General features: G+C 40.3%; 1 protein-coding gene across 1 annotated transcript in view; it reads left to right on the top strand.

Annotated features, from left to right (window-relative positions):
• Window positions 1–714: 714 nt before the first annotated feature.
• abca5 (ATP-binding cassette, sub-family A (ABC1), member 5) overlaps window positions 715–10,003 on the top strand; it is a 40,633-nt gene continuing 31,344 nt past the window's right edge. Inside the window, exons 1-9 of the mRNA XM_038274414.1 lie at window positions 715–873; window positions 2,786–2,934; window positions 5,552–5,747; window positions 6,211–6,384; window positions 6,532–6,629; window positions 8,316–8,542; window positions 8,615–8,756; window positions 8,832–9,020; window positions 9,130–9,277. Of these exons, the coding sequence (XP_038130342.1) occupies window positions 861–873; window positions 2,786–2,934; window positions 5,552–5,747; window positions 6,211–6,384; window positions 6,532–6,629; window positions 8,316–8,542; window positions 8,615–8,756; window positions 8,832–9,020; window positions 9,130–9,277 (1,336 nt within the window). The 5' untranslated portion in view covers window positions 715–860. The remainder of the gene's footprint in view (window positions 874–2,785; window positions 2,935–5,551; window positions 5,748–6,210; window positions 6,385–6,531; window positions 6,630–8,315; window positions 8,543–8,614; window positions 8,757–8,831; window positions 9,021–9,129; window positions 9,278–10,003) is intronic.

Raw genomic sequence — 10,003 nt, 5'->3', positions numbered from 1 at the left:
GTGCAGATTTCATATCTTGTTCTTAACAGGAAGTGCTTTGATTGTTCATATTAATTATTGTTTAGCCAATAGAATGGATCTCTACGGAAAAGGATTAGGGCCACTGAAAAAATAAAAAATGTAACTGATTTTTAAATATTATTCTAATTTAATATGGGAAAAAAACTTCTGACTTTAATCTGAGAACTCTGACTGAATTCTGACAGCTAACAAACCTGTTAGCATCCAGCCGTAGCCATGTCTGTTTTAGAGACTAGCTCTCTTGTTTTAATCACCTTCTGCTCTTCTATTAATTAAACAGCATCAGCAGGGATCCCTCAGAGACGGAAAGTCGCCTAATTCCGTCATTTTCCACCAAAGTGTTCCTGTTCCTCCCAAATAACTCCCATCTTTGTCAGTGAAGAAAACAGTTAGAATTCTGACTTTTTCCCATATTATACTGTAATAAAATTTAAAAACCAGTTAACTTTCTTTTATTTTTTTCAGTGGCTCTAATCTGCTTCAATAGATCTCTCATAAGTAAAAAAAAAAAAAAAAAAAACAATATTAAAAAAATTACTAACAAATATTTTTGTAAAAGTACAAAGTTGTTTTTTTATTTAGCCTTTCACAAAATTAAGTCGCCGAAAATAATGAAATCTGACTTCTAAAAATAAATGACTAAGTAACAATGAATTAAAAAAATGCTCTATGGGGCAAATCCTGAGAAGTTATTCTGCCGCAAGGTTTCTTGGGATTTGTAGTTCACAGCAGGAAGTAGCTGTGGTCTAAGCGAGCTTGTTTTGGGGCGTTTACTTAATATTAGTTTACGTTTCTAATGAAAGATGGTGGATTTGATGACTGAGTAGGGATATGCCTTGATGTATTTCATACGTAAGTATATTTAATGCTAGTTTTTTTCTTTAGGAAGTCGCAGTTTTTCTCAGCTAAAGGCAGTAGTGTTGCAGAAGCTTGCTAGCTTCGCCCCTATACTAATTAGCTTAGCTTAACCTTTAACTTATAAATGCTGATTTATGAAGCATGCTGTTTAGGCAGCTACTTTTCTACAGATTTACAGTAAATTTACAAACAAAACAGATAATAGTTTATGTCATGTTTGTTTGTTTATCAGACTCGCAAAAAGAAAAACAAGCTAGCTGGGGAGCTAACAGCCGCTAGCTGAGCGAGAGAAGCTAAAATGTCAGTTTAGCTTTAGATGAGAGGATGAATAGAAAACAAACAATCTAAGGCTGATTTTTTTTCTTTTTTATTGTATATATTTTACTAACAAGCATTTATACAAAAGAACCGCAGACAGGTGCTCTAAAATAAACAATATACAAAACACAAAATGCATTATTGGTTGAAAAATATCGGTGGAAGTGTTTCTCTGTTTCTAATCAATTAAAGCGAATTTATGGGAAAAAAACGTCTGAAGTTGGGAACGTTTTGGAATAATTATATTTGTGTTTATGAAATTAACCAATAAAAATGAGCAGGTTTGTGATAAAAGTAACATTAGTGTCTTTATGGGCAAAATATATTATTACAATCAGTCAACTACAATCTATGTTTTAAATTTAAACATTATAGAATATTATATATTATATTGTTCAAGAAGAGTGCAAACATTGACAGAGTGGATACAGTGACAGAATAAATAACTGAGACAAGGTTTCCTTTTCAATTTGACAAAAACTGAATTTATCTTGAATGTGTGAGGATTTAGAAACATATAAATTTGTAGGATATATCGTGTAGAATTTTGATGTGAATCTTCTTTATCTAATGAAATATACAGAAGTTATGGGGCAATTATAACCAGGCCTTCTTCTTTCCTTAAAGATGTTATCCCAAAATGCTTTTCCTCCTGGATTTATCCTCCTCTTTACGTAGAAAGAATTATGTATATATTTGTTTTTGCATTTCTGGTCCAGTAGATCGAACCGTTTATCATAAGAAGAGATTCTTATTCTTAGAGCTTCATTTTACTGAAAATGGCTCCAGATCAGGAGAGAAGACCATGAGGGATACATTAGTTATGTAATTAAATTCTTTGTATGTGACAGGAAATGCGCTCATAACCCAGCATTATAGCATGAGAATCAAAAAGTTCACACACAAAAATAATGTTTTATCAACCCAGTGATGTAAAAATATTAACTTTTTCCTGATGGTAAAATCTTCATTGTTCCACATAAAGGTTTTGTGAGGAGAAAAGTTGTGGGAGTAGCAGAGTTTCCTTGCTAACAGAGCCTGTTGGTGAAATTTGGAGAGTTTTAAAGGTCATTTTGTAAAACTGTAAGTACAGATAAGTAAAAAATGCAGACCACTAAGCTCAGGGTGATTGTTGTTGCATTAAACCAAACAGTGACGTCAGCAATCAGTCATACAGAAATGCACTTTATTGTCCCACAGTTGGTCAATTCAGGAGTTTATTGCAACGCAGCTCAAAGCTAAAAAGAAGCAAATAAACAGTTAAACCAAATAATCTATGTGATGCGTCTGTTAGTCAGCAGCTGTGGACTCTGTGACAATCATCATGTGAGATAAACAGCTCTGTTAGAGGCTGGGTGGGTTTTTATATTTTATATACTGCAATAATCCCAGAGGGAAATTACTTCTCTGCATTTAACCCCTCCCCTTGGGGGGCAGTTACAGACTCTGAGGCGTTTCTTCTCTAAAACCACTTCAGTTATTTCTAGAAAAACAGAAAACCTTCCAGCCAAATAGCCAATCAAATGCTTCTGCTGATCCAGCGTCTCGGCGCTGATAAGCTTTTCTAACGTCTGTGTTGTTGTTCCAGCTGAGGGCAGCCTGACAAACGCGTCCCGTCCGTACGTCGGCAGCATGCAGCCGGTGTTTAGGAGAGATGCTGGAGTTTGGACTCAAACCAAAAGTCTTCTCTATAAGAACCTGCTGATCAAATGGAGGACCAAGCAGCAGAGCCTTCAGGTATTTCCTGTTTCTGCTGACCTCATGCTTATTTCTACTCTTCATGTTTCTGCAACTAGCTGGGAAAGTGTTGTGTTGGAAAGAAGGAATGAAATCTGTATATTTGGGATAACATCTATCCTAAGCTCCCCTCTGACATCCTAGTGTGTTTGGTTTATGGCATATTAACAGTCCGCAGCCCCCCCCCCCCCCCCCCCAGCCAGTCTGTCTGCCTGGATTTCTCTGCTGTTTCAGCCTCACTTACGGTTCCTAAACCTGCCGTACGGCGCTGTGAGTCATCTAACCTGATTATTGCTGTCTTGCAGCATCAAATCTCCATCCTTTCCAGTTCCTCTATGTCAGGCCATGCAGTTTTAATTTGGTGCATTTTAATATCACAGCATAGCAGCTTTGCTCTCCTACTGTTTCACATTAGCTGTCCTGCTAGCATCTAACCAAGGTGACCAGCTGTGTTGCTTCTGTCATCTGGAACGATTCCATTGATTTAAAGCCATTTTTCTCTTCTTGGTCTTATTGTTCCTCCCGGCTGTTGTTCCTAATGGGATGTCTTTGGCAGCCTTACTTTAACTCATCTAAAGTTTATTCCATGTTCCCCTTTTCACAGAATTCAGAAACTAAACACTGATAGAAGTATTTATGTAAATGTTTAACATCTACGGGACGCATTTAGTATGTGAGATAGAGTCCTGCACGGGTCGAGTTTTACCAACCTGCACCCGCCCGAACCCATTAGGATGACTACCAAACCACCCACAGATAACTTCAATTCAAATCCGAACCCGACCCGTTGATATTTAACCCGCAACCCGACCCGTTAACACATCAAGTAATAGGCTATAGTACGCTGCGCTGCAGAACAGCGCCATTAACACTGCAGCAGACGTGTATGCACTGACTGTGGCCTTTTTGGAGGGAAGCCCACACTGCCGGCAGGGCTTTAAGCTACAACAAGGGTGACCCCAGTGCCTGATTAATAGAACATTTCTGATGTCCATAACAACACACATGCATAAAAAAAAAAAATCACCAACTACCAATATCCGCCCGACCCGTTTATTTTTATTTATGTATTTTCTCACCTGCAAAAGAGCATTTTAGCGGGTACCTGACCCGTTGCAGGACTCTAAGGTGATTCCTCTGACCTGCTTCCAGTTGTTTTATCCCGCTGAAATTTAGTGCAATTATTTATATCACTATGAAGGATATTAGGAGGGTGTATTAGAGCCAGACCGGAGATTTCTTTTCAAATTAGAAAATAAAGTCATAAAATCCCGAGAATAAAGTGGTAACATTATGAGAATAAAGTTGTATTTTATGACAACTCTTACAAGAAGCACTTTCTTCCCTAAAATGAGGAATGTGGAGCATCATGTGAGGTTTCTCATAATTTATTCTCATAAATGTACGACTTAATTCTCATAATTTTAAGACTTTATTCTCGTAATTTTACGACTTTATTCTGGTAAATGTACGACTTTATTCTCGTAATTGTACAACTTTATTCTCGTAATCTTCCGACTTTATTCTCACAACTTTACGACTTTATTCTGGTAAATGTACGACTTTATTCTCGTAATTTTACGACTTTATTTTCACAATTTTACGACTTTATTCTCACAATTTTACGACTTTATTCTCACAATTTTACGACTTTATTCTCATAATTTTACGACTTTATTCTCACAATTTTACGACTTTATTCTCATAATTTTACGACTTTATTCTCACAATTTTACGACTTTATTCTCGTAATTTTACGACTTTATTCTCACAATTTTACGACTTTATTCTCACAATTTTACGACTTTATTCTCATAATTTTACGACTTTATTCTCACAATTTTACGACTTTATTCTCATAATTTTACGACTTTATTCTCACAATTTTACGACTTTATTCTCACAATTTTACGACTTTATTCTCGTAATTTTACGACTTTATTCTCACAATTTTTACGACTTTATTCTCACAATTTTACGACTTTATTCTCGTAATTTTACGACTTTATTCTCACAATTTTTACGACTTTATTCTCACAATTTTACGACTTTATTCTCATAATTTTACGATTTTATTCTCACAATTTTACGACTTTATTCTCACAATTTTACGACTTTATTCTCACAATTTTACGACTTTATTCTCACAATTTTACGACTTTATTCTCACAATTTTTACGACTTTATTCTCACAATTTTACGACTTTATTCTCATAATTTTACGATTTTATTCTCACAATTTTACGACTTTATTCTCACAATTTTACGACTTTATTCTCACAATTTTACGACTTTATTCTCACAATTTTACGACTTTATTCTCATAATTTTACGACTTTATTCTCACAATTTTACGACTTTATTCTCACAATTTTACGGCTTTATTCTCGTAAATGTACAACTTTATTCTTCTAATTTAGTGACTTTATTCACGTAATTTTCTGACTTTATTCTCGTAAATGTACGACTTTATTCTGGCAAATAACCGACTTTATTCTCGTGATGTTATAATTTTATTCTTTATTCTGGTATTAATAGAATCTGTAGGCTGTTCCTGATGCTTTGTGGTATTTTCTAACGGAGCAGGAGGTGTGTGTTTTTTTCTGTTTCCGTTCAGGAGCTGCTCCTCCCCCTGATGCTCCTCGGTCTCCTCATTCTCATCAGCACAATGAACCCTCATGTTTATTATGAAGGCATCAGCACCAAGGAGCTGGAGGATGACAACTTCTTCCGGAACATCAGAGGCCTGGGCTACACGCCCATCACCAACATCACCACCGACATCATGGAGGAAGTGGCGGCTCGTTTACTGAGTGAGTCACAGCGACGTTTCCAGGGTCCTGATCCCAGAAAGCGTTTGAAGAGTTCAGGGTAAATCTGTAATTTCGCTGGTTTCAGAAACCTGATAGTCGAGCCTTCCAGCGCCTGCTGGATGCGTTTCTCATGGACGCACTCATTATTATAAAGTGTTAAATAGGTGCAGATCCCATCAGATCCCACTCATTCATTGGCTGCCACCTTAAACCTCCTTGTTTTACAGCTGGAACCGTTTGCTTTGCCTTTTCAGATGAGAAATGTTCACTTTGAGGTTTCTAATTTGATCCTGAGGGCCGACTGAACATCACCTGTCCTGAAACCTGAGATCCTGAATAATGAGGAGCTTCTCTCTTCTAGAGTTATTCCGGATTTGTGAAGCAGCCTGGTTTTGTTCTTCCCTCAGAGACGCCCAGGAGGTGAAGGAGAGGCTGATAAACGTTTCCCTGTTTGTGTCAGCAGATGTGCAGGATCACCTGGAGTTGTTCACCAGCGAGGAGGATCTGGAGAACGCCAGCCTGTACGAGCCGTCCAACTACATCGGCGTGGTGTTCCTGGACAGCGCAGCCACATCCTACAGGCTGCGCTTCCCACACCACAAGCTGCCGCTGCCCAGCGATTATACAGAGTCCATCGGTACAAAATAATCAGCTGATTTACTGGATCTGATCTGAGGCTTCAGGCTGGAAACCTCCTCAGTTTGGACACAACAAATGCAGAGAAATGGCTGGAAAAGCTTGTTTTGGTTGGATGTTCGTCTGATCTTTGTTTTTCTCCCTGTAGCCAGCTGTTACAGCGTCCTGGAGAGATGCAGAGCTGCAAACTATTGGTTCTCTGGTTTCACCCGCCTCCAAACTATGATTGATGCCGCCATCATTCAGGTGAGACGAGCTGCACGCCGCCGTAATCAGAGAGCAACGGCTCTGTTCAAAGCGAGTCCTCGACACGACACCAGTGAAGCTTTAACTGAAGACCTGATGTTAGAGAGGAAACCAAAAGATGGATCCTCAGTCACACCGTTGACTCCTGCTAGAAGCTGATCCCTTTTTTCCTCTTTATGTTTTATTAACAGTGGGACTAAAATAAAATGTTCTAATTAGAGCAAACTACAAGATTTATAATTAATAACATTTAATCCTAAACCCACATATTTACAAAATAAACACGTTTTTCAATTAAAAAAAGGCCATTTGCTCCTAAATGATTGAATAGATAAACCGATGAGCACAGAAACAGAAATATTAATAATTCTATTCAGTTTATTTCTATAGCTCTAATTCACATCATGTCATCTCAGGTCACTTTATAGATCCAGATCATCCAGTCAGATTGATTCAAAGTTTTCTATCTAAGGAAAACCAGCTGATTGCATCGACTCATTGACTCTTCAGCAATCCCTCACACTAAGCATGCTTGTAGCGACAGTGGAGAGGAAAAACTCCCTTTGAACAGGAAGAAACCTCCAGCAGAACCAGGCTCAGTGTGAGCGGCCATCTGCTGAGGCCCACTGGGGTTCAAGGAGACAGAAGCAGACATAGAAAAAGAAGCATAGATACAAAAGGCAACTGTCAACCAGCTCCACAGGCGGCCCCGTCCAGGAAACACACAGCCAGGCAGACGAGCTCCGAGCCAGCTCCCATGTCAGAGGATGAAGAGAGCACATCCAGTTAGTCACAGTCAGAGAAACAGGACTACACTGGAAAACAGGCCAAGCTCCAACATCTAGAAACAAAGGTGTTGATGGCAGCAGCACAGCTGATATTTCTCTCCAGGATGGAGTCACAGCCAAACAGGAACAGACGAGGCAAAGCTACTCTGAGGAAAAGCAGAGAGAGCAGAACGTTAGAGATTGAACTAACAGATTCTGCAGAGTGGGAGAATAGAGATAGAATGAAGCAGAATGATGAAAAAGGGGTCCCTATGTCCTCCAGCAGTCTAAGCCTATAGCAGCAGAACTACTGTATACTTTTTTTATTTATTGTTTAGGTTATTTTAACGCTCGGATTGGTTAAAAGTTCAAATCATTTATCTTCTGCTTTTATTTTGTTCAGAAACCTCTAATATTTGATGCAACATTTTAAAAAACGACTTATTTTTAAGTGCGATCGTGTAAGTTAGTGTTATTATGGACTTACATTAAAATGATTGTGCATCACGGCGCAGGATTCTGGCTTTAAGGCTTTAAAGGAGCGATGGCAGCAGAGCAAAGCATAACGCTGATCCTTTAGGAACTGAATGTTTGACGTTAGATGAGGCTCCTTAGATCAACTTCTGTGATGCTGCCTGTGCTTCAGATTTAAAGCTTCACAGGAAGCCTCCCGCTCTGGATCACAGCATGTTTTTATACCAACAGGTTAAAGTGCTGACTGTAGTTTTTATGAATATGGACGAAGCCAAACCTGCAGGAATAACTTTAAAAGATGTTCCAGATGTAAAGGAGGAGGAAAGCTGGTCCTCCGTCACGCCGAGGTGTAGCGGATGAAGCACATCATGCGCCCTAATGAAACGGGGATTTAGACGTCGGTAACTGGTGTGATTAAAAGCTGTTCTCTGTGCCCCGTCTGCAGAGGCAGACCAAACGGACGGTGTGGGATGAGCTGAACCTGAAGGCGGTGATGATGGGCCAGCCAGGCTCCGTGGAGGTCCAGAAGTTTCCCCACGTCCTGATCTCCATCTACCTGGTGCTGGCCTTCACTCCTTTTGTCACCTTCCTCATTGTGAACGTGGCGGCTGAGAAGGAGCATCACCTGAAGGACACCATGACCATGATGGGGCTGTACGACACGGCCTTCTGGTAAGCTCCGCCCAATCCTCTTGTTCCTTGAGGCGTTTGAACAGGATGTGAGGCTTCCTGTGCTTCCCACAGGTTATCATGGGGCCTTCTGTATGCTGCTTTGGTGACCGCCATGTCCGTCCTGATGGCCGTCATCGCCACATACAGTTTACTCTTCCCTAAAAGTGACTTCTTGGTCATCTTTTTCCTCATCTTCCTCTATGGCATATCTTCAGTGAGTCCTCCTGGAAGCAGACTTTAGAGACTTTTGAAGCGTCTTGTCCTCTAAGCTTCTGTTTGTCCCTCTCAGATCTTTTTCTCCTTCATGCTGACGCCGTTGTTCAAGAAGCCAAAGTTTGCGAGCACGGTGGGCTCCATGCTGACGGTGGTGTTTGGCTGCATGTCGCTGTTCACCGTGCTGCTGCCAGACTTCCCACAGCTGCTGGTCTGGCTGCTCTGCCTGCTGTCTCCCAGTGCCTTCTCCATGGGGATCGCTCAGGTTGGCCGCACACACCCCCCGCCCCACATCCTCCCATCCTCCCATCTTCCATTGCTGCCGGATCCAACAGTCAGATTCCCTGTAAAGGATGTGAATGGTGTTTTTCCAGGTGGTTTACCTGGAAGCGCAGGGAGATGGCGCTGTGTTCTCCTCCTTGACCAACGGGCCCCATCCGCTCTACGTCCCTCTGCTCATGCTAGCTCTGGACTGCGTTCTTTACCTTCTGCTGGCCATCTACCTGGACCAGGTTCTGCCCGGTGAGTGAAGACAATACTAAAAAAATAATGCTTTCTATAGAAACCATCCTGCATCAGGCTGTTATTCAGCGGATGACGTGTTGAAGTAGATCCTGTTAGTGCGTCCGTCACTCTGCATGGAATCCATGTTGCTCCATTAGTCTGGTTCTTCTGCACTAAGGGAGATCAGAGGCGATATATTATGACCGTTGGCTGAATCGGCCTGGCTGATGGTTGATCAGTCTGATGACATCATCTACATTTTCACATGTGAGCTTCAGGCCGACTCCTCCACGCCTCTGTGGAGCTTTTGGTGCTCAGTAACGGAAGAGGAAGGGTTCATCCAGACTGGTCCACAACGTCAGGAATCCAGAACCATCCAGAATCTGAAAGGCAAAGGCGTACTATAAAACCTGAAAGTAAACATTGAAGAAACCTTATGTTTTACTGGGAAATGATGGTTTATGTTCTGAGTAGGGATGCAGGATATAATCGGCCCCCTATCGGTATCGGCCTTAAAACTGAATATCGGACATCGGCCCCCCCACCGATATTTAACCCGATATTTGATCAGCTTCTGAGTTTCTAAAGTCTAAAAAATAAATACTTCTTTTTCCTCAAAAGCTTCTTTTTTACAGACTTAAAAACTTCTAAAGACGAGGGAAAAAATATTGATCCATTAAAATATCCCAATATCTTCATATGCTGATATATTGCCATTTAAAAACACCATATCAATCTCTTTTA

This window comes from Cyprinodon tularosa, unplaced genomic scaffold (assembly GCF_016077235.1).
Source record: "Cyprinodon tularosa strain WSP-4 unplaced genomic scaffold, ASM1607723v1 ctg913, whole genome shotgun sequence".
Taxonomy (NCBI): Eukaryota; Metazoa; Chordata; class Actinopteri; order Cyprinodontiformes; family Cyprinodontidae; genus Cyprinodon; species Cyprinodon tularosa.
The sequence above is the reverse complement of the archived record's forward strand: the minus strand, read 5'-3'. Positions and strand labels throughout refer to the sequence as shown.